General features: G+C 42.2%; 1 protein-coding gene across 12 annotated transcripts in view; it reads right to left on the reverse strand.

Annotated features, from left to right (window-relative positions):
• Positions 1 to 24,226, reverse strand: part of TIAM1 (TIAM Rac1 associated GEF 1) — a 172,192-nt gene that overhangs the window by 25,743 nt on the left and 122,223 nt on the right. For all 12 annotated transcript variants that reach the window (XM_048934118.1, XM_048934121.1, XM_048934120.1 and 9 more), the window contains 4 exons: positions 19,456 to 19,560; positions 16,128 to 16,209; positions 11,074 to 11,160; positions 7,385 to 7,609 (listed from right to left, as the gene is read on the reverse strand). In XM_048934118.1, the coding sequence (XP_048790075.1) occupies positions 7,385 to 7,609; positions 11,074 to 11,160; positions 16,128 to 16,209; positions 19,456 to 19,560 (499 nt within the window). The remainder of the gene's footprint in view (positions 1 to 7,384; positions 7,610 to 11,073; positions 11,161 to 16,127; positions 16,210 to 19,455; positions 19,561 to 24,226) is intronic.

Genomic DNA, 24,226 nt, shown 5'->3' on the forward strand with positions numbered 1-24,226 from the left:
GCCACAAGCACAGATGGAGGTCACAAGAGCACCCAGGTTGCCTTGGCAGTGTAATATCCGTGACATTATGACTCATGCCTGCTAAATAACTTCTACTTGTGACTTAAATTAACAAAATAAAAGGAAGTCTTATATCACCAGAGCAGAGGTGCTGGGACTTAGATGCTTGAAGAATCACGTAAGGCTTAAGTACAACAGCCTATGGCTGTTGTTTCCCATTTGCGGGGCTGCTGTCATCTGAGATTTTAATGAGAATTCTTTAATATCTGTTACTGCTATTAAAACCTAGTTCTAGAGCCAGACAATTAATGATTTTTTTTTAAATGCAATGGAAATAAATATTCCCAGCCAAGCTTTGACAGCAGTGGTGCAAAGCTTAGAAGTGTCATCCTTCTGACTTTCTGAGTCATAGAAAGCAGCACAGAAAAAAAAAGAAAAAAAAAACCTCCATGTTCATAATTTTCATATCTTGATGTTCTATTTCTGCTGGCAATACTGAATTTAGTCCCCCAGCTCCCCTCCCCTGACGCAGCTCCATGCCGTTCCCTCGGGCCCTGTCCCTGTGAGGAGCTGCAGCCGCCATCAGGCCTCCCCTCAGCTCCTCTGCTCTGGGCTGGAGACTCCGAAGGTCCTCAGCTGTTCCCTGCAGTGGACACAAGTGACACTGCACATCCAATGCCTAAAGCACCGCTATGGCAATTGGAAACAGCAGACACCCAGGAAGGCAGATCTGCCTTTAGCTCAGGTCCGAACCAGGTCCCTATTTCAAAATGCACCACAAAGGGAACTCATTGCAGTGTTCAGATTGGGATAAAACTGAGGTGCTGGGATGCACAAAGCACAAGGTACTGCTTTGAGCAAAGGGGAACTTGGAACTCAAAAAGGAAGCCACTTAGTGAGCAAGGGTAAGGCTTCATAAGCAATTCTTCCAGCTTTGCCATGCCCTATTTGTTCTTCCCCTCGCACCCAAGTTATGCAGACACGGCTGTCAGACACTGAGATGAATGGAAATAACCAATTTTTCATTTAGGAGGGCTGCTCCAAAAGTACTGCCTCCTAGTCTATCATGTTGGCCCACAACATCAAAGGCGGATGATGGTGGTGATATGGCAGTAGAGGGTGAACCTTTCGGCCAATATGCCATTACATGTTGTTGCTGTGTGACAGATGGCAGCAGAGGGGCAGTCTGACACAATGGCATCCGACATGGAAGTGCATACGAAGCAGAAATGCGGAACTGAATTCCTCCATGTGGAAAAAACGGCACCCATGACAAACATGGCTCATGTTCGACTTTTGCCTTGAAAGGAATATGACTAACACAGTTCAACAGCAACTTCCTTAGAAGAAACAGAGGATTCTCCAGAAGAGAATTTGTAATTACATGGAAGAACTCTAAAACAAACTCTAAAACAAACTGCTAGGGATCTGTCTCTCAAATCTGGGTTTTAATTGAGATAAAACATCACTCACAGACCCACAATTCAACAGGTAAATATGGATATTTTCTTATTTAAAATAATCATGTTCAGCTTTGAAGTACTGAAACATAAGAGAAGGAAACATTTTCTACATCAGGATGGTCTGTCCAGGGAAGTTACACAGAGTTGATAACCTCCCCAAAGATCTGTAAAACTGCATTGCAGTTATCTCAGTCATAGTGACCAAAGAACTCACAGGAGCAACCAGAAAAACCTGCCTTTTCTGAAGAGCTGCAGAGCAAGCCCCACAAATCTCCCTGCCTTTTGCCAGAACTCTATTACTTTCCATTCCATTTCAACTAGATTGCTCAAGCATCAAAAAAATCTATGCTGAATGTTATTCAGTTCAATCATTCTTCTTAGAGAAAATTCAGATTCAACGAAATCTTCCCTGCTTCAGTTGCTTTCTACCCTCCTCAGTTCAGCTGCCTGCTGAAACACTTGCGCCACGCTTTAGTTGCCTGCTTCGAATAAACAGGAACATTCACAGAAATGAGACATATGCTCAGAGATCCTGGAAACCAGAGACGTTGCAATTATAAAATACACCCAGTCTATGGTTCAAAGAGCCAGCAGAGGGAGTGACAACACAGCAAGAATATTAAAATTACAAATCTGCTGGTGATGAAGGAGGTTTGCTTACTGCAGCTAACATGGGAAGACTTCACAATACAAAAACTAACATGCTAATAGCCACAACACTTATTTTAACAGCAGCTCAGGTAGACTTCTGAAGAGCCAGGAAGGAACAAGTCCTCTAAACACAGTTCTGACTGGGACAACTTCCATAGACTTTTGCTTCTAAGGTTTGAAAAAGCTGATCTTCTGAAAACTGTTTTGCACGCCTCTGCTTGGTTATATGCAAGTACTTCACTCACTGCTGAAGTAAATGCCTGTGAAATTGTTAAATTCTGAATGCTAACAGTGGTTGTTGAACATTTTACAAAAAATACAGAAGATACAAAATAAGTTGCTTTCTCAAGAAAATAACTCATAAGAAATTAAGGCTACTGTTCGTCTCAGCTTGTTCTGAAATCAAAACTACTTAGCCTAAGGGGAACTGTGGCAATACAAAGATATAATGAAAAACAATAGTAATTCTGACAGCAGGTTTGTTTCATTTTTATGCCATTTGCTTCTGAGAATTAACTTTAGCCTCAAGTTCTCCTGCCTACTAAATGACACAATAATAGACTACTTAAAAATGCCTATCTAGAAGACTGATATACTCATTCAAAACAGGGACATATTTATCTTTGTTTTTTTAATCAGTTACATCCTGCACAATGATTTAGTACTCAGTCACCCCTGCAGAGTCATCTCTCACACTAGAGCTCTCCAATGTTACAGAATCATGAAATCATACAACAACTAGGGTTGGAAGAGGCCTCCCTCCTGCTTTTTAAGTTCCCTTCAAGTACTGAGAGGTCACAGTGAGGTCTCCCCGGAGCCTTCTCTTCTCCACACTGGACAAGCTCAGCTCCCTAAGCCATTCTTCACAAGAGAGGTGCTCCAGCCCTCTGATCGTCTTCGTGTCCTCCTCTACAAACATAATAATACAGGAGCATACGAAGCCTAAAGCTCAGAAAGTCCACTCCACATTAAAAAAACATAGTTAATGTTGGGGAGAACACAAATATAGATAATACATCCCACTCCCTTCCCAAATTTGAAAGCCCCTCTAATAACAAAATATCTCCTTTATGCTTCACTGATTTGGAGGAGACGTGACACTGCATTTCCAGCTTCCAAACTCTCAATGTCTGGATTGAGTAGAGACAAACCACTTCTTATGAGAATGGGAGACAGCTCTCACCAATCACTGTAGGTAATAAGGAAAACATGTTGTGGGGCTCCAGGCAGAATCAGAGCTACTGCTCCTTCACTGGACCTATGCATGTTGCGTTAGGAGAAAAGATTGACAGCCAGGAAAAATATTAATAGATGAATGGAAGAAAACCTGTGGCTCTGCAAGCCTGACACAATGTGAATTCCTCGGGGAAAGTATACATCATATTCAAGATGGTATTTTTGCAGCAATTAGAGGTGTAAAACCCAAGGTCGCTCAAAAAATAGCCCATTAAGACAACACAATGAAGTAACAGCTGCCAAAATGTTGATTTGCAGGCTCCAGTCTCAACCCCTGTACATACAAAGCCATTTTAGGTAATAAAGCATCCATAAGTCACATTGCATTTAAAAAACACACTGGCAGGCACTTCATCAAGGTCAAGGTTGAAACACATACAGGTTTTGCTCCTGGAAGGCACTACCAAAGTTTCCTTAAAAAAAGAATAAAATTGTAACACAATCTTTTCTATTGAAAACATACAATATGTCATGCCTCAAACAAAAGCTCTGCCCTTTGCTGACTTCACAGGATATGAAGAATTGCAACAGAGATGACAACAATGACAGGACATCAGCAATATCGGCCAACTAGACTGTGAGTTTGTGTGAAATGGATGGGGTCTACAGGTGATTTATACCTGCTAGCATGCTGGCCCAGTAATGCTTCACTCCCCTGCTGAAATGGAGGTTATACTAGTTCAGGACTGAAGGAAAAATCTGCGTGCTATAAATAAGCCTTAGAATAATGGAGCTGATTTGCCTAGCCAGCCAAACTGCCAGCAATCAACAAGGATACAAACAGGCCAGTGGGTATTTCACACTTGAATGCTTTCTGCAAGAAGCTGCAGAGCAGAGACCTAAAATTTAAGGTGCAGCTACAATCCCCCAAATCAAAGCATGTATCTCTTTTTTAAAATTTCAGATGAATCCAGTTTTAGTTTAAAAAAAAGGTTAGAAAAAAAAACCTAAAAAAGCACTGAGCCAGAAGAATAAAGGCTTCAGTGAAACATGGTGTTCTATTAAAACCTAAGTAGGGAGAAATTGATGGAGAAGATCAAAACACCTGCCTCCAAATCACAAAGCTGGATGCAGATCATTGCTTTCGTTCCCACCCCAGGGTAAGTCATTCCAAATTAAAGCATTGGTGTTGTTTAGCTTTAAACACTGTCTTAATGTCGCTCTTCAGAGGCATATTTCATATGACAATTAGAGCACTTTCAGAAGCTGCCTTAAACACCGGCACATCTGCTGATGAACTATTTTGCTGCTTCTTTTGGTTAAACAATCATTTCTCCCACTCTGAGGATGAATGAAGGCGACTGCCACCTTAACATATGCTGCATTTTGAAGGTAAGCAAATGTCAGGAGAGCTCTAGCTTCTTTGGTGCCTGTCACGTGAAAGAAAAACCAAAGGAACTGGCTGCAGCACACCAAAAGTAATCATAAAATCATAGAACATCCCGAGTTGGAAGGGATCCATAAGGATCATTGAGTCTAACTCCAGGCTCCACAAAACACCAACCCAAAAATCAGACCATATGTCTGAGAGCACTGTCCATATGTATGCTCCTTGAACACCACCAGCTCAGTGCCATGACCACTGCCCTACGAAACCTGTTCCAGTGCCCGACTGCTGTACCAAGAGACACCTGAATGGAGAAGGAAGCCCTGAAGCTATGCCTCAGCCTTGCAGAGATATTGAAGACAAAAGCATTTGGTGTACCAAGGAGTTTAAACATTCACTGCAGGACATGGGAAAGAAGAAGACCTTCCACACCACCAAGCTAAAGACAAAAGCCTGACTTGGGAAAAATTTAGAAAAGAGCATAGGCAGTACTCAAACTGAGTGCAGCACAAAGGAAGCGGTATCTACAGAGCAGCAGAGGCAGGTGGTCTGGTTTTGCTGAAACATGTTAATCAACCATGTCCTATGTCTTATTTCCATATGGTGCCCACAGCTTTATTACTGGGCAATATGAAACTGCCAGTTGGCAAATCACACACTGTCTGACTCTCAGCAAGAAAAAGGACCCCTCTGTGACCTAAATATTCAAAGAAATGACGCGGTGCACTGAGAGTGGCAGGGAAGCTGCTTTAAGAGATCAGCTACTGACACACTGTGTTACTAAGTGTTACTCCTCTGGTTTAGAAATCACCATGTTGCATAAATAAGACCCAGCTTCCAGTTCTTGGCACCCACGGCAGAACTCCAAGAGGTAAGTGCAGTCAGCATGGGTTTCACTGGAAAAGCACAGGCAAAGGCAGAGGGATGGGCCACAAAGATGTGGTGTTATGTAGGAAATGGGGACATCTGGTGGCCAGCTACTAACATTTGCAGCGTGAGCTTAAGAGTTGATTTTTGAACATAGAACCCTAACTTGATAAAGTTCAATGAAAGGAAGACAGTCCTTCTGAAATTGTTTAATTTTCACTGCTATGGGGGATTTATCCCACATCTTACACGAGGCTGATTTTATCCCTATTTTTAGAGGTATTCACAAAAAGCTGATGTTAAGCCTTCCTGTTTGTGCTATTCTACTTGCTATGAATATCACCCTCTAAAAAGTCACACTTGAGGTCTATTTTCACCATCCTCACTATGTGTTCCTGTTATCAGAACAAGGGCATTTTTGCTAGATCACTTTCAGTAAATAGTTTCAGCAGAACAGAGCAGCACCCAGAAATGATGAGCAGCAGGCTCTACCCACCTGATACTTTGCAGGCAGAGATGAGTCAGCTTGGTCCTGGGTCCAAGCAACCAAGCTCTCACTGTGGCTTGTTAATTCCTGCTCAGCATCAAGCTAATGCACTCACACAGCTTCTGGGTCAGCTCAGGTTTGCACCCAGACCCACCAAAGAAATCCCTGTACTGGATGACTACAACTATCGGAGAGACACCTGGTGGGAGAAGGCTGAAGGAAGGCTGAAGGCTGACCTGAGTCCCAATAAAATGCAGGAACAGCCCCTCCTGCTCCAAACGCCCAAAACAAAACCATTTCATACATGTCAGAACAATTATTTTGATATTTATGAAACCTGTACTCTGGGGCAAATACTAAATACTTTGACATATTCAGAAACCATTTACTTTTGACTGGATGCCAAAATTTGCCTCAGCTCTGAATAGACTTGGCTATCCAAAAACTACGTGGTTTTGGCCATTTCACACATTTTTCCTGATTTTTAAATTATTAAAACAAAAAAAAACAAAACAACAAAAAAACAACCCTTAAAGCACACAGGTATATATGATATCCTCTTTATCTTTTGAAATAGGGAGGACATTTAGAAAACATGCAAGTATGAGGAGACACAGTGTAAGAGCTTTCCTGCAATTCTCAGCACTGCTGTCTCAGACACACAGTGGCTATTAACTACCCAAGGTTTGGGCCTGCTATCCCACAGGCACTGCTCTGTTTGTCCTCATCTAGTGTAGGAAGCCAAGCTACTAGCAAACAGTTTACATCCTCTAGAGGTTAACTGTCTGCCATTCAGTTCTCTGAGCATCACAGTGATATGCAGATGTGCCCCTTCCCATCCCAGAGTGCTGTGGGACCAGGTAGGTATATTTGGCTCTAATGCCAAGCTCTACCTCGAGGGGTTTTGAACTGTCCCTGCTAGTTATTCATGTGATTCATCAAATACATGGGGCTCATGGCTGATCCCAGAGAGGATTAATGCTTATTCTCTCTTCCTTCCCTGCTATGCATATACCTGAGGGCAAATCCAGAGGTAAAGATACCTCCTGTGCAGCCCAGAAGTAAGTGAGCAGTCAGGTAGGTGTGTGACATGCTGGATGCACAGGTAGATGACGGGACCCGCTTGCAGGGATTACTTATTTCACAGTCTAACTGTGTACACAGTCATCCTTCATTGCTAATGCAGATTATACCTTATAGCTTCCAGATCTCATTTGTTATCTACCCAGTGCACTCAGACTGTAATTCTTCTCACTTTCATCACAGAAGTTACAGATAGCGATCAATGGGACTGCAACAGCATACTGGAAACACCAATCCTCCTCCTGGTAACTCCTACATTGAATCCAATACCTTGGTTGCTTCCAGAAAACACCAGTGTGCTGTCACTCAAGTCAGACGGGTTTTCCAAGCGACGTGGTGGTGGCTGCATTAATTTCTGCCCTTCCTCTATCTCAGGATAGGTACGCACAGTAAGACACAGGGAAGGCTGAATGAGGACGTCTTTCAGCAAAGCTGAGTCCAGATCTTCAGCAGCTTTCTTGTTAATCTCCACAATTTCATCACCAGCTTTCAGGCCTGAAACATAAAAAAGAACAGGTAAGACTTGCACAGTGACACCACTCACAGACATCAAGGAGCTCAGCTCAGTATTTATACAGTGCCAGACAGTAGACAGTGCTATGTCTAGACATTAAATAAACGTGTATGATTGCAAATCAGATTGAAATTGGATGGACTTTACACAGATCTGTTTTTAGGCTGGTATTCCAGCATCCATAAGCATGTAATGCCCATGAAGTTCCTCACAAGGTACCAAAAGGAACATATCCTGTCTTTCTTCACATTACTCTGCAAGGGGACAGCTGCTATGCATCATTCCTCATACATAGGTGCATGCTTAAGGACAGAGGCAGACCTTGAGGCTCTGCACACAGGACAGAGGAAGGACTGGGCCAGGTGAAGCGATGTGAGTTAGGTCTGTCCCTCTGCTCAGGGAAACAGGGGTTCTCAACGAGCAGCACAGCTGATCTCCCAGAACTGCTACCAGCTGTGCTGCTGGACAGAGTTGATTTTTGCTTTTAATTTTCTGTACAAGTGCATGCTTTCATACCAAGTTATCACCTACTGATGAACCTAAGAGGAAAGATAACATTTTGCACTCAACCTGTGTGGGATTTCAGACAGCATCCTCTCTGTCCCTATCTGAATAACATCTCAACATACAGATCTTCCACAAAGGCAAATTTTAGCATCTGGTAAGTTAGCCACATTCTTTTCAATTTAATTTCAGGAGCTATTAATAGCCCCAGCACCCAAGGGAAAAGGGGATCTGCAGAAGAAGCAGCTGACTCCCACTGGCTTCAAGGTGATGAAGAAATGTGACACACAACTTGCAGCCCTCTTGGGTCCAGCAGGAGGCCTGACCTTCCCCTTGGCCTGCCTGAAAATGACAACAGTGGGCTGGCCAAACAAATTCCAGCATCAGTCAGCTTTTAGGTCAGTCTTCAGGACTGCACTCATCACTGAGGGTGATGGCAGCAGTCCTCTACCGGCATTTGCCCGGAGAAGACAGAAAAGTGTATTCTGCCATGGCAACAAAAGGGACCATTGTGGCATCCCAGCCACCATTCTTGTACTTACATGGTGGAAAGCTGAAATTTACTGGGTCAAAAGAGCTGCTCCTTGCAGGTGACCTATGCTATTAGACCTGCCCTTGCAGATTCCATGTCCACCCTTAAGCCACAATGAGAGGTCCAACTCAACTCAAGAGACTGAACTGCAAGTTGCAACCATCCTCCTGGAAAGATTATCTGTCCTCATTGGAGAAAGAAACGTGGTGGAAGGGAGAAGGCTAAAGGGCTTCAGCCTTCTGTAGGAAAATTGAGATCCCTCTTAAATGCATGTAATTGTGCCCAGAAACTGTAGCACAGAACACAGTTTCAGAAAGAATAAGATGAAATAGATAAAATAGCTTCAAAGTAAATGGACCGTAAAATCGTATTTGAAATGAGGACAAAACAAAGCAAGTCAAGCATTTTGCATTATTTCATTTATTCTACTTAGTGATGCTATCTCATAATAGTAGTGCATTAATATGTCTGTAACCATAAACATCACATCTGGGGCTTCATTTACTCCTTGTAATTCTTGCTTTGAATCATTTGGGATGAAGGAAGACGTAGCTCCGTACTATCAAGTATCTCAAATTCCAAAAATGGCCAGGTTCATGCATACCAACAGGAAAAATAATCATAAAAAGAATTAGGAGAAAATAAAATTTAAGAGTTTTCCATTTGGAAAAAAGATTGAAAAGGAAATACTGTAACTCTTCTCGTTAAATTTATTATAGGAAGTGCAGTCAAATGCAAGCATAAATGTAGATAATGGGAGGAAGAGAGAGCTTTCCTCTCTGCTAACTATGCGTATCTTCTCATAATATCCTGCCAAATACTGTCAATGCAGAAGTGGCTTTTTATATCTATTATGAAAAGCAATGTATCACTGAAAGCATGTTTTAGCACTTCAGCCCTGCAGGAGGCAGTGTGTATCCATGTATACATTTAAATTGCCAGTCAAACACTTCCTGAAGGCAAAACAAGAAAGCCCTGTTGCTGTACCCCCAGCCTCCTCCTCATTTTCTCTTTGTTCTCCACAGGAAGCCCACAGAGGTTTACCTCCCTAGTGCAGGCTGGCAGAGAACTGATCTCAAGCTCTTATTCAGGGCTTGGCGGAATCTCCATCCCATCCAACAGAGAATTACTACCCGCTGTGTGGGGCTGGGGTGGAGTGAAGAGGGACAGGACAGAGAAAAATGGCCTTCTCAAGCTTTACTGACACACAGAAGCCTCCAGAACCCCCCAGGTGGTTTTCTTCAGGTGAACTTAGAAGCTACAACTGAACAAAACTCCAGGCTCCCTGCAGCCAAAACCACCCCCCCAGTCACTCTCAGCATCAGTCCTTTCTCTCTGCCACTTTTGCCACTTCCTTCACTGCAATGCAAGCCAAATACATTTGCTAGTGGGTCAGAAAACCAGTCAAATGCTTCTGCCTCAGCAGTTTTCTAGCAAGACAGTGAGCTGAAGCTCCAGTTTGGGAGAGAACAACTCCCATTGCTTTCAGCAACTGCAAGCAGCTGAGTAAGCTCTGAATTACCACAGAACCACTCTGCAAGAAAACTCTGAAGGTGTTTTCGAGGACTCGGGGTTCTAACGGGCTACGATGAGGTGAGAATCTTCCTACTCTTCTTGTTCCCTGTATCACTCTTTAAAATTTGCCTGTCTCCCCAACAAGCCCCTCCTGTGACTGTAGGAGCAGCACTGCCAGCACACTGGAGAGAGCAATGAACAGGAAAAAGCAGCAAGGGCATGGTGGTGTCAGGGTTGATTTCAGCTTGGGTAAGGTATGGCGGAACCATGGTCATGAGGCACTGGCATAGGCTGTCCAGAAAGGTGGTGGATGCCCTGTCCCTGGAGACATTCAAAGTCAGGCTGGACAGGGCTGTGAGACTTGATGGAGCTGTAGGCATCCCTGTTCGTTGCCAGAGGATTGGATCAGATAGCCTTTAAAGGTCCCTTCCAATTCAGGCAATTCTATGGTTCCTACTCTGTGCTGGGATGAGCCTGACAGCATAGTTCTGTCTGCAGGTTTCCATTGCTTTTATGCTTTCTAAAGAAGCTGGGCACAAAAATACAGGCAACAGCTCCAGCCACAGGGGATAACAGGATTGCGTCTACCATATCTGTTCATTTCACAGTGACTGACTTCTGGCTCCTGGTCTTCTTTCCAGCTGCAAGGAACCCTCCTACATATATAGTAACTCAAAATTAAAAGAGGATGACTATACAGCACAGCTGATCCCAAAGGTAGAACAACCAAGCACCTGGTTCCTCAAGTTCTTGACAAAAGAGTATGATCTCTTCTGGACTGGGATCCTGAGTTTGGTGCGTTTATAGAATTCCCATCCCAATAATCTCAGGTCTACACCAGGACAAACAGCAAGACAAACAAACATGTAAATGTAAATTAAAAATGTCTTTTACCTTTCTTGAAAGCTAGGCCTGTCTCTTTGACACCATTCACATACAGACGACGAATCCCTTCTTCTTCCACAGAGGACAAAGAGAAACCTAAGGAGATACCCAGTCACATGGTTAGAAAGCACCAAGCAACCCCAGTGTTTCCTCACAACAACATGCACTAAAGGGAAAGCAGTGCTATGCCTGTTCTTGACAAAGTAGTCACAAACTTTTCCCTTCTTCCTTTCCTTAAACCTTTACGAATGCTGAAAAGTGAAAAAGCATCTTTAAGAAAAAAACTGAATTTCTAAGTTTTTACATAAATCATTTACGGTTTTATTTAAGTATACCACAGCTGCAAAATGTTGGAACACACTTCAAATTCCCTTCTCAAAGGTCATTTGAAGAAGTTTGCTGTTTGCAGACAAAAGCTGTACAGTGCTGTGGCTTGTGAATCAAACCAACAAAAGCCAGGAAGCTGACAGTATGGCTGACACACCATTCCTTAACTCATACAGTGTACAACAATGTCTGCTACAGTCTACTTCTGCTTTTTGAAGTTAGAGACATTGCCTTTCCCTCTACTCCATTCTTTTTTCAGTTTCTCCTGGCACGATCTGTGTAACTTGCCAAGTTTCAGCACACATTTTATAGCTGCCCTGGAGACTCACTGAACAACCTTATAATGGAAGTACTGACAAAGTCTTCATTTTAACAGTGCATTTGGTACTGTTACATTTGGTTTTGGTGATTTTCTTGCCATTTGTGTTTGATGTTGTGTAAGATAATAATGTGTAAATTAAATACAGTGTGTTTAGTTAAACAGGTCTTGCTTATTTACTGTTGAGTTATCTAAAGCTGAACATTTGCCCTTCTGAAACTTCACTGCTCCCTAAATGGGTATAGGCAACCATTTGCTCTATCTTCTTCCAACTAGAAAAACATTTGCAGATCTCTAGGGGGGGAGGTGCTTGTTTGACATGGAGCCACCAGCCAAGAGGAAGCAGATGTGCTGGGAGCCCATTCTGACTTTAGGACTCCCTTCAAGCTGATGGTTATGGACAAGAAGTCATTTTTTCTATATATCATTTAAAAAGAAAAGGAGGGGGAAGAATGTGTCAGCCTGGAAGCTACCAGCATATGGCCCTTCGTGGCTTACTGAGTTCCTCAGCCTGAATAAAGCAAACTTTGAGAAGCTCACTCAATACGCTTGCTTTGGCAGAGAGAAACTCTTAACTAAACAAAAGAGCAGATGTAAAAAAAAATAGTAGCTATTAATTGTCATCACTGCAAAGCGTACCTGGAAAACCTAAACCACAGGCACGGTGGTGCATACCCAAGACTGCTGTTTGAGTCAGCACAAATGATCAGCTATTAAAACAATCACCATTTTGCAACTGAAATGCTGCTTTGCTATACTGCCTTCACTCCAACTACCACACAGTTAAAACAAAGCTGAAATGCATCTCACATTCTTGTTGTAGCTAACTGGGAGATGATATCCAGCCTGTCTCCAGCTCCCCTCTTTTCCATGAGAAAGCAGCTTCCCCGTCCAAACTGTCAGGGCTATGAGGTTATATAGTTGCATTTTAATTCAGCCAGGGCAATGATTACTGGCAGAATGTACGTAAGGAGCCATTATGTATACTGTCATCAGCTTTCAGAGATAAGAGATGGGCAACCAGCAGCCTCAGAATGACCATCTCACAAGTCTACTTAACCCCTCCGCAGACAGGGTGTGTGACCATACTCCAGGTATGGATAAACAGAGCTCTACTGCCACAGCAGCAGCAGATCCAGTAGCTGGATTTGGTAAACAATTTGGAGGAGCACTCCTGTCCCTCTGCAGTGCTGCTGCCAGTGCTTTCGCAGCCAGGCAGAAAAGCAGAGCAGGGAACATACACATATATGCTTGTGTATGTATGTATGTCTAGTTTGTATACAGACGTGGTACAAATGTGCAGCTTTTGTCTGGATTGACTTTCCAGGTGCTCCACACAAACACGTGTACTAGCACTGCAGGAGGCAGGAGTGGGTGGAAGTGACAGTGATTGCATAAGCTGGCATCACTGCCAAAAAGATTATTATCAAACTGTGCATGGGCCCTGAAACACAGGTGTTAAGAGATGAGCGCTGACCCCGACAGAGCCTTTTCTTCACTGAAAAGTTTTGATGACAGGAGAACAAAAGTCAGCACTGAATAGCACACATAGTCACGCCAGAACAACACAATACCAGAACAAACCTGCTTCCACAGAAAAAAACCATCCCCTGGGATGGACAGTAGCTAAAAAAGGATCAGTATAGGGATGCTCCTGATGCACACATGCGCTGGAAGCAGTGGGCTTTTAGTGGGAACGCTCCCTGATTTCTGCCCACACAGCCTTGTATGAAGAGGCTGGTACTAGTGAAAGAGGCAAGTATGGATATGCCAAGACAGCACAGCAACAGCAACCAGTTGGCAGATGTCATGAAGGCAATGGCCAGATACTTCAGAAATGTCTTTTATTACAAACACAAGCAATCAGGAACACTCCAAAATGCCCCCCAGATGAGTCTTCCCTGAAATGCTGTGCTCCGTCCTCTTGGTGTCACTTCAACTCAAGTTTGCTCAGACACGGGAGCAAAGCTGCTCCAAGAGCCTGCTAATGTCTGCAGAAGCAGCTCTGCCACCTTGCTGGCACCAGGATCTCTCACCAGGCTGTAAACAGCTTGTAAAGCCAGCATACAGCTGTTCACTTATTATTTTACCTTTCTGCTAGGCTAGTGAGCTGGATTGGCCAGTCTAATTGCACCCTTTGCGAAAGCATTTCATCTCCCCACCTTTGATGCTATGTCTGTTAAGTGGAGATAACAGCTTTAAGTCCGCATTGTCAGGATTAAGTAACAGCTGCTTGTGAAGTATCTTGAAAATTCAAGGTGATTTACAAACATTACTGTTGATATAGCTGGAATACTAGGAACAGCAACAGGTAATGTCACTATTTTCATAATCTCATTTATTTTCTTCTCATTTTCATGAATTCTGGAGGAATCAAAGCACAGGGGATTTGGACACCTGTTCTAAAAATTTGCAAGAAGTATGAGAAGGGTTGAACAAAGCTGCACAGAAAAAAAAAACAATCAAGAGAATGAGAAATCCCTCAGCACCATAGATGTTCAGCTGCGGTTCAGCACTTGGTGAACAGGGGCTGAGCTTCTTGCATTGCCTGGCTGCCTAAGAGCCAGCATGAGATGTAAGCCTTCTCATAGAAAGACCTAAGCAGAGATGATTGGAGACATTACAGCCATCTTATTGATGTAGACTTCTTTCAAAACAAAAGCAATAGAAAGAAATCTTAAGCAATCCTGTTAAAAAGAATCTATGCTGCAACTATAAAACTCTGATCTTTGTATTGCCATAGCTCATGAAAGTGCTTTTAATTTACTTTCTGATATGTAGAAGTGTGTATAGGCAACACTAATTCCATACAGAGACTAAAAGGACTAAAAACTCCCATGTACTTAACAATACAGCACTGGAAAGGATTGCAGAATGAATTACAGCCTACCCCAGCACCAAGACAGGATGAACACAGCTATTTTATCCTCCTCTGCTCCCCTGCATGCAAGTATTTCGGTACACACTTGTCACTGAGTGACCATATAGCAGTGTTTCTGAGACACATGCAGACTACAGAAATCCTGCAACCATCTAAAGTCAATGCAAGTTTGCCATTTTCTTTCAATGAAAGCAAAGTCAGCTTTTTTGGGGGGGTGCACTGAGCATTTGCTCTTTGCAGGGTCAGAGCTGCTGACCAGATACATCCCGTGTCTCATGCAGCCGATTCCCTTTCACAGGACATGACAGTGCGTTTCATTGTCTTTCCTGTCTATCACAGAAAACAGAAAGGGAAAAGGGAAAAGAGAAATGGGAAATGCCACGATACCCCTAGTTCTTGCAGTGCTTTCAGCCACAGTGTAATTATTTAACCTAGGGCCATTGCTGTGCTAGTTCATATTTCTTTCTCAAGCCGTCAGCATTCAAACCACAGTCAGCACCATTGCTTTGTAGCAGAGCTCAATATTCAGAAGGCCGGCAGTTGCATAATAAGCAGTTCAGGGATTTGGAATTATTCTAGTCATTAACACACAATATTTAGACAAACAGTAAAAAGATGCAGATTGACTTCCTGCAGGGTAGGTTGCTCAAATAATGTTTAAAAACACTACCAAACTGTAATTGCTAGACCAAAGGGCAAACTTGCCAGCCTGGAGGTCTGCAACTTCAAATACTGAAGAGGTAATATGACTGCTCCCACATAAAGATTGGGAATTTTGCTGAAATTACACAGGGAGGACTTCCTCCACTTCCATCCAGATCTATACAACAGGTTGGATTCCAGCTCCAGAAGTTCACAGATGCTCTTGGAGAACCTGGTGTGCACCAGGGCCAGGCTCTCCCAGCCTGGGAACACCGGGGCAAGATGAGAACCCACCTTGTAGAACTACAGCAGCCAGGGAAAGGGGCCAAGGAGTCTCTCCTACGCCAGCTGCCCAGCCACAGAGTTGGAGGGGCCTCCCACCCACAGCTCCTGGCTCTGTCCCTTCATAGCCAGGAGCTCTGGGAGAGGCAGGGCTGAGGAGGGGGAGAGCCCACTGTCAGTCTGTTGGTAGCCCTTTCTGAAACCCCAGCTCCATGACAGGGTCCCTGTGAACACCGCAATGCAGGCATCCTTGTAAATGTGACAATCAGCAAAGAATGCTGCTTCCCGCCAGCGCTCAGTCTCACAACCTCTGTATGTGGTGCTTTGAGAAACCACAAAAACAAGAAAACATTCGTTCCAAATGCCACCGTAGCTCTCATCAAAGAGCTCCATATCCTACGGCTTGAGCACCAGCAAAGAAACGTGTTCAGTGTGCCACACATAAAACAACACTGCTTTAGGGCAGGGGAGTGAGCTTTCTGTAGATGGCACAGGAATCAGATGTGCTCTCCTTATTTTGCTCAGCTGGCCTCTCAGGTGTGTCAATCAATGGCAAGCACACACTAGGACTGACTCGGTAGGAAGATAAAAACAAAAAGAAACAAAACTTACCATAAATATCAGAGGACGTATCAGACTTCTCTATCTGAATATGCTGCGTAATTTTCTGACAGATCTCTATTTCTTTGTAGAGCTGAGCAGAAAAAAGATACACAGAAATCAGTTACTGTGGGAGAACACATTAACTGTAGTCATATTGACCAGTCTTATTTTCAGGAGGAGGGAGAAACAGACTGTGGTCATTACTTATCAGGCAGATTTTTTCCCACGTGTACAAACCATTAGTTTCGTTGCTATGCTTGACTGTTAGAAACTAAAGAGGAGTAAGTAGTACTTTGCTACTGCCAACATGGAAGTAATAATACATTTATTTCACTCCATCAATACAATTTTGAGTGCACAAGAAAAAGAACTTCCATTCCTCCTTCTGTATTTAATGGGAAGATATCCTTTAATGTTAAGCATGTATATTATTTACATTAAGACACTGCAGGACTTCAATTATTTTATAGCACTAAAATTCTAAGTAGGAATTTTCCTTCTTAAAAACATTTCTCAATTGTTAGAAGATGATTGGATTTTAAATGCAGTTCCTTTCTCACCTTTCACACGTTAATGTTTATTTCTATCCAAGCCTTTGAAATCATCATTAACATCCTTCCTGGGAGAGCAGCACCAATTCACACCTCTGGGCAGCATCCAAGCACACTCTGTGTGAGTCACTCTGCCTTTCAGGAGCTGAGCATCCCCCCAGCTGCAGCCCTGTACTCTGCTTACACTGCCAGCAACAGGAATTATGCTTTTAAATCTTTTGCTTCGTGCTACTTACTCTTGTATCCCAGCCCTGCCGCTCAGCTCCGAACAAATGAGGTGGTACTGGGGCCTGTCACAACAACCTAAGTAGGGAAATTCCATTTTTCCAGATAGTCTCTGAACTCAAATCTCTGGGAGTCAGCCCTAACATTCCCAAAGCCATACTGACAGCTGTGGTCTCAGCACAGGTTTGAAGCTGTTTTTTCCATAGCACACATAGTTCAGTAACAAGCCATCCTTCCACCTTTGGAAAAACCACCTTTGGAAAAATATCGGAGCCACAGCAGAAAGAGCTCACAGGCAAATATTAATTCTGTCAATGCGGTTAAGACTGTAAAAAACCAACCACAATAATTAAGTGACGTTTTGAAATTAAGTGACATGAGTGTTTGGACTGAAGCATTTAATCCATTCCCTTAAAAAAGTAAAGTAAGTCATTAGGAAAGGTTTCTCTCCTGCTTCTATCAACACTTACTCATCTGTTTAATGCAAATATTAGGCATAATGGAACAGTTGAATACCCATTTAAGTGGTTGTTACAGCAAGATAAATGTAAAATTCAATGAGGATGCCATGCTAGCAGTACTTTTAAAATGCAGTTTTCAAAGATAGGAACATATTATTCAACACTTGAAAATGAGTCAAATGACATTCACAAAATCTCAACCAGATTTTAGTAAACATTTTAAAAAGAGGAGAAGGCAAAAAACAAGTGAAAAATGTATTGTTTTCAGAACAAAAATCGATTGAACTCTTCAGCCATCCCAAGGAGAATTTAGCATTCAAGGGCAGTGCTGCCCCCTCCATCCACTTCAATCTCTTTGCTGCCCCTGGTGCTTCTCATGGCAGCCTGGGGATATTCATCATTACCTTCATTTCCTCAAGCCCTTCACCTGCTTGCATTTTTTCCTCTAACACTTTGGTCCTCTCACAGCATCCTTTCCCAATGCCACCAGCCTCACCCCATCCTGCCATCATCCACCCCATCCATTTAAGAGGGGCCTCCAGCCTCCTCCCATCTGAAAGGGCCGTCAATATCCTACCCAGTGTAAGAAGTCTGGCACATCAAGCTCCAGCCCAAACATTCCAACACTTCATTTACAATAGAAGGTGCTTAAACTGCCTGGTGTAGCACCTAATGCTAAATAGCTGTCCCCTAGCCCTTAGTAACTCTTATAACACACAATAAATGAAGCGCATGTATTTTTGAAAGGCTGTGTTGGAAAGCAAAGCATCACCATGAATATTTTGGAAAGGAATGGAATATGGTTGCTTAATCTCAGCTTCTTACTTAAATCATTTGTTATATTCTTCAAGAAAAAGGATTATCATCCTAAGAAATTACCTTTCCCACAGTAATGTATTTTAAAAGCATTTTAGTAGAGGGAAAATAGCTCTGGCAAGATGACATCAGCACTCGCCTGTTATAAACACTGTTTGGGCGACCACAGAAATAGAGCCATTACTTTTATCACAGTGCAAGAGAATCATCTCATTTAACACCTGAATAAAAGTAACTCATATTTTCTCATGAAACCACGCACAAGTGCACAGACCTTTAACAATACTACATTAGGTACGATCCTATCTATACTGTAATCTTTCAGCACACTCATAGTGCTAATGACCGTAGAGTTTAATTTCAGCTTTCCTCAGAATAAACAATAACTGATGACTCTGTCAACCCTATATCCCCTTAACATAAAAAAGTCAAAGCCAAAATCTGTCTCCTCTGAGTCTTAATCTTTCACAGCTACGTTTCACTTCCCGCTTTTAATACTTTCTCTGTTGTTTTTTTTTAACTGTGATAATGGCAAACCACAGAAGTTCTTTAGTAAATGAATAAAAGCATTCATAACCAGCAAAGTTTTACTTTTTATAAATAAAACAGCCACCAATGAAAAGGACTTTGAAAAGCTTTACAGCATGCATGTGTAAAATCACAGAGCCAAAGCATGACACTAATTCTGTTTGGTCTGTTTTTTTAATCTCTGATTTCAGAATTCCTTTGAAGTCTGCTTTTGAGATTCATGATACGAAGACTTCCAAATGAAGCAATTAGGAATGTATATTCTCACACAGCTTTTTAACCTCAACATTTACCTTCCCATACAAAAATATGAAAACCACCAAAGACCAAAGCAACAAAAACAACTTGCACCCTCACTCTCTCTTAAAAAAAAATCAAAGTCATCTGAACAAGAAGCACTGAGGTTTTAACAGGACGTCTTTAAAACAAACAAGGAAAATACAAACGAGAGGAAAAAGCAGCCTTGAGAGAAATCAAGGTTAAATGTGCATTGCCGTGACCTTCACCCCATTACCAGTAGCTGTTCCTTCTCTCTTCCACACAGACCCACAAGTGCATAAAAGTACGCAGAACACAACTCTTTCCTCAAGATGAAATGTTTGGAGGGATTACCTTACTGCAGAGCAATTGCAATGGCCTGCACAGCTCCATAATTGCAAGTTAAAAAGCATAACTGCATATTACAAATATCAAATGAACACTAATTAACAGTGTCCTACACAGTGTCATCTAATTCTGTTTAGGAGGTAGCATTACCAGTTCGTAGATATCCTCCTCTTGCTTTGGTACATAAAACTGCATCTGGTTTTCAATCAGGAATTTAAGACGTAGGTAGTGAGCAGAGTGATCCAGCTGGTGTGTCTGCAAGAAATGGAGAAGAGGCTTTGTAAGACAAGAGCAATGGCTCACATTATCTCTAATCAGAAAATCGCATGACATTCACAGAGAGAAAAAAGTTCCTCCAGCATCATCTGTCATAAGAGACCCACGTTCTCCTAATTTGAACAAGAATCTGAACCTTCCCCTCTTCTCCAGAAGTGAGAGTTTAAGGGCAGTGCTATTACTCTGACCAGCCTCTTCAATTCTGTTTATTTTGCAGTTCTGCTCCATTCTGTTCTATTGCAGAAATAAGCAAAAACTATTAAAGCAAGGACATGGAGCATACCCACGTATAGAAAGTGCATTTAAAACTGCAGGAAGGAAAACAAATGTTCTGCTAACAGAAAAATGTGACAGGAAAGTCTTTGCTTTGGACTTTTTTGGTTGGTTAGTTGGCTTGTTTTTTAGCATCTTCATAATTTAGCAAGTACATATGGTGTATAAATATATATATGCATGGATCCTCTGAATTCAAAATAGGTTGGCTTAAAAAGGGTGAAAGAAGCTGAGCGTTCTATACTGGACTACATCCTAGTGGAAACAGGTCACACCGTTTTAATGAGTTAGTCATAATTAGCTGAGGATATAGCATTTGGTCTGGGAGATGTTAATGACCTTTTCTCAGCACGATTAATAAGTTCAATTTAAGCAGAGGTTAATGCAGTGTGTAATCAAAACACATTTGGAATGATGATAAACACAAAGAACGTCATTCAGAAGTTGCTTTCAAAGTTCATAAACTGTTGACTAAAGCTAGTGAAAAACCCAGAAGTGATTCAGAAATACAGGAGGTAAATTCACCTCACTCACTTTAGACATCCCAATATTATAAGCTTTTATAAGTCTACCTTTTCATCTTTTATCAGCAAATTACCAAAATTTCCCGGTTGCACAAAAAAATAGTGGCTCATCTGAAAATTTATGGAACAATGTCATTATTTCCTACTGGTTGTGTGTCAGACTGCTGTTTTTTAAAGGCTCACTTATCCACCTCAAGCCAAGATAATGATATACTGAGATTCAGCTGACTGATGACACAGTACAGATTGTGAGTAATGTACACCAAGTGACCTGTGGAGAAGATTGTGCCTTGATCTAGCAAACCCTTCTGCAAGTATTCAGAGAACAGGGAATGTTTTTAAAGGTCTGGATTAGTCAATGAAACAAAATAGCAACCAGTGCAATAATAAAAGACAGATCTATTGCTGTATTGCTGCATTCAGATATGTCCAATTCAAAAAACACGTCGTCCTTACATGAAACATCTGAAATGGAGTCAACTCTGTTGCAAATACCTGCTTAATTAAACAAGCAACTTGAAATCAATCAAAAGACAAAATAAAACAACAGAATAAAGGAGAGCCTCACACTCTTTCTTCTTTTTTGATACACATCTTACAACCTTTGCTCATTGTTTACTAACCATTTTTCCTAGTTATTTTTTTCCTAGTTTTCCTCCTCTACGCACATCCATACAAACACCTCAGAAACTCAAGGGAAGCAGAATTGGTTGTAGCTGTTCAGAAATGACACACAGGAGTGCCAGATTAGTGTCTGGCCAGATTAGCGTGCTACCCCTAGACACAAAATGAAGAGCACCATGCACACAAATTAAACAAAAACAAGAGGAGACATAAAAACGCAGATAGCACAAATGAAAAGTGGAGCAAAAAGCCTGTGATAAGGCTCTCTGAAAGCCTGTGAAAAGCTTGAGCCATTTAAAGTGGTTAATGGGGAAAAAGTGCTACATGGAAAAACCATACTAGCAGAAAAACTAACTATAATCATAGAATCATTAAGGTTGGAAAAGTCCACTAAAATCACCTTGTCCAACCATCTAACAGGGCAACCTGAGAGTCTGCCCCTGCACTGAACTGCATCTTCTGTGGTCTCCTGTGCATAAGATCTCATATGTCTTCTCCATTTCATACAGCTTCAGGTATGGCCAAGTGAGAGTCACCCAGCAAATGCTATGTTGGTCAGATTGAGGCTGTATAATTACATGTGATTTAATAAAGCCCAGGGTTTGGCAAGAGCCCCCTACGCAGTGCTGTGTATTTTTGCTACTTCCACCTCCAACCACCTGCTCATTGCAGCAGACATCCAAAGAGACACTCCTTGGTGTCTGATGAGCTCGTCAGAAGGCTGGCAGGAATTACAATCTGCTGCAGAGGGACGAACCCAGCCCAGGGCTTCGAGGCGCTTTGGAGTGGAAAGGCCACAGGCTGCACTCACATCTTCCTGCCTCACACTGCTCCTCAACCCCCTCACCTGATACCATCTAAACAGAGGAGCCTTTCCTACAAGCGGGTGGCTTGATCTTCTATTCCCAGCGGTCCATAAAAGGGCTGCTGCTGGCTTTGATACAGGAGCAGCAAGAGTTGATGGTGCCTCTGGACTCACACCCATTGGTCTCTGAAGGGAGATTTGCTTGCGAGAAGATTATGCAGGCCATTTGAGAGAGCAGGAGGAAGCCAACACAAGATGACAAATGCCACACTGAGGCTCTGAGCCATTCCAGAGAAAGGCACTGCCCAAAGAGGTCACTGGATAAAACATAAGGCATTCAATTCATCCAAGAAGCACCATCAGCTGTGGTGGATGCCATTCATCCACTGCAGTGCAATCCCCCCCGGCGTCAGGAAATGCAAGTCATCACCATTAAGGCTGTGGTGGTGCAGCACATGAGCCATAACATTTAGTTAATTAAAATACATATACTGCAGCAATGCCTTGTACACATCAGAATTTTACATTAGTTAAACTCTTTGAGATAGAGGCACAATTGTCTACTGAAGCGAAAGGAAAGATCGTCTTGAAGTGGAAACAGGCAGTCTGCCCTGAAAGCCGTGCTCTAAAACCACTTTTTTTCTGTTGCTGGCCTAGCTGTGCATCCATATGTGGGGAGGTGGGAGCAGAAACAGTGCAGCTTTAGTATGACTAATATCCTTTCAAGACCACCCAAAACACCTTTACCAGAGCAAATAAGCATCTTGGTTTATTTATTTCTCTCCTAATAACTCTGGCTATATCTGGACTAAATTAAGCAGCTAATCCAATTTAAAGCCCAACCTGACCAGGTTAACTGATGTGCTCTTGAAGAAGAACTTACAGTCTAGGGTGGGAACCAATTCAAAAAGCTCTGAGGGGTGCAGTTGGGTCAGCACCCAACCCGAACTATTCATCCATTTTGGCACCCCTCTACTAAAAGAGTGGACAGCACTTCCAGGGGACCACTCAGCCTGAGAGGAGACATGTTCTTCCCCTCCATGTCTTCTGCCTTAGCAAAGGACCAGGACATCCAAGAATGGTTGTATTTTTTCAGCTTGGTGTGAGAGACTGAATTAGGACTGAAGTTACAGCATCACGGAAACACGCTGGTGAGGCCACCGTATTACTCTAGCTTCACACTTGTGTGGCCCAAGTCTTTCTGGCTGGAAAACACCAGCTAAAAATGAAAGCAAGCCTACAGAGCAACAGACTTAAGTCAATTCTCAGAGAATTGGAGAATAGATCTAAAGACCTAAGGAAAATATGCTTCTTGTCCCTTTCAAAAACATAAATGGTGAGAAAATAGAAGGTTTTTTGCATCTCATCTCACTTTTTATGTACTTCAGTCAAAAGACTAAATGCCATGTAGTCTTCTATGCTCAGTTTTGGTGTTATTCTCTCCATACTGCTTCTGCCTACATCCATATGTACCGTGTGCATTTCTACTCAATTTTAAGACATATCATTACGCAAATTTTAGTAATACATATATATACACGTTCACACCAATAGCTATTATCCATATGAAGCAATTTAATCATGTACACTGACTTTTCCTGCCTTCCAAGCAATGCTATTAGTTAAATCTTAGGAGAAATCTTTGAGAAACCACTTTAAAATGTGCTTTAGACTCAACTCCCACCAATCTTGAATCATAAAAGTGTCAGCAGCATCCAAAACCTAACTCGCTGTATAATAACAAGCAGCAATGTTAGTATAAGAACACATTTTCTACAATGACTTGAGTGCACTTAATGTTCGCTGATAGAATAATCAAGCTCAGTTTAATAGCACAGATAGACTTATCTGCATCTACAAACATGAAGAGGCTTATATGAAATGTAGATCTTGAAATGTTTACTATACCAGAACTTGACTGGTTCTCAGATGGCAGATGGCAAACTGATGTGAAATGATGTGGATCAGATATTAAAAGGGAAAAAATGAGCTGAATGCAAGAGACAGAAGAAAGAGATTGATTATTAAACATGATAGAAAAGAAGGCATCCATCAGTGTTTTCCAGGCTGAAAACTCTGACAGAAAGGAAAGAAACAGATAAGAAGCAGTTCTTCAAGAAAGCAAACACTCACCCACCTTCCCATTTCCTTATACAGCACCACCCACTGGAATAAAAAACACAGTGAGAAACCACATCCTCAGCAGGACAACTCTGAAACCAATGGAGCTACACCAGTTTACTCCAGCTAAGAATGTGGTCCACTGAGTTAATCACTCTTACCGAAAGGAAAATAAAAGTCCGAAAAATAAATCATTACTAATAATGTGTCATCCAGCTTCCCTATCATGTCCCTCCCCAAAAATGTCAATTTTTTCCAAATACAATGAGGAGCTTTCACAAGCTGTAGCCACCTTTAA

Source organism: Lagopus muta, chromosome 1 (genome assembly GCF_023343835.1).
Source record: "Lagopus muta isolate bLagMut1 chromosome 1, bLagMut1 primary, whole genome shotgun sequence".
Classification (NCBI taxonomy): Eukaryota; Metazoa; Chordata; class Aves; order Galliformes; family Phasianidae; genus Lagopus; species Lagopus muta.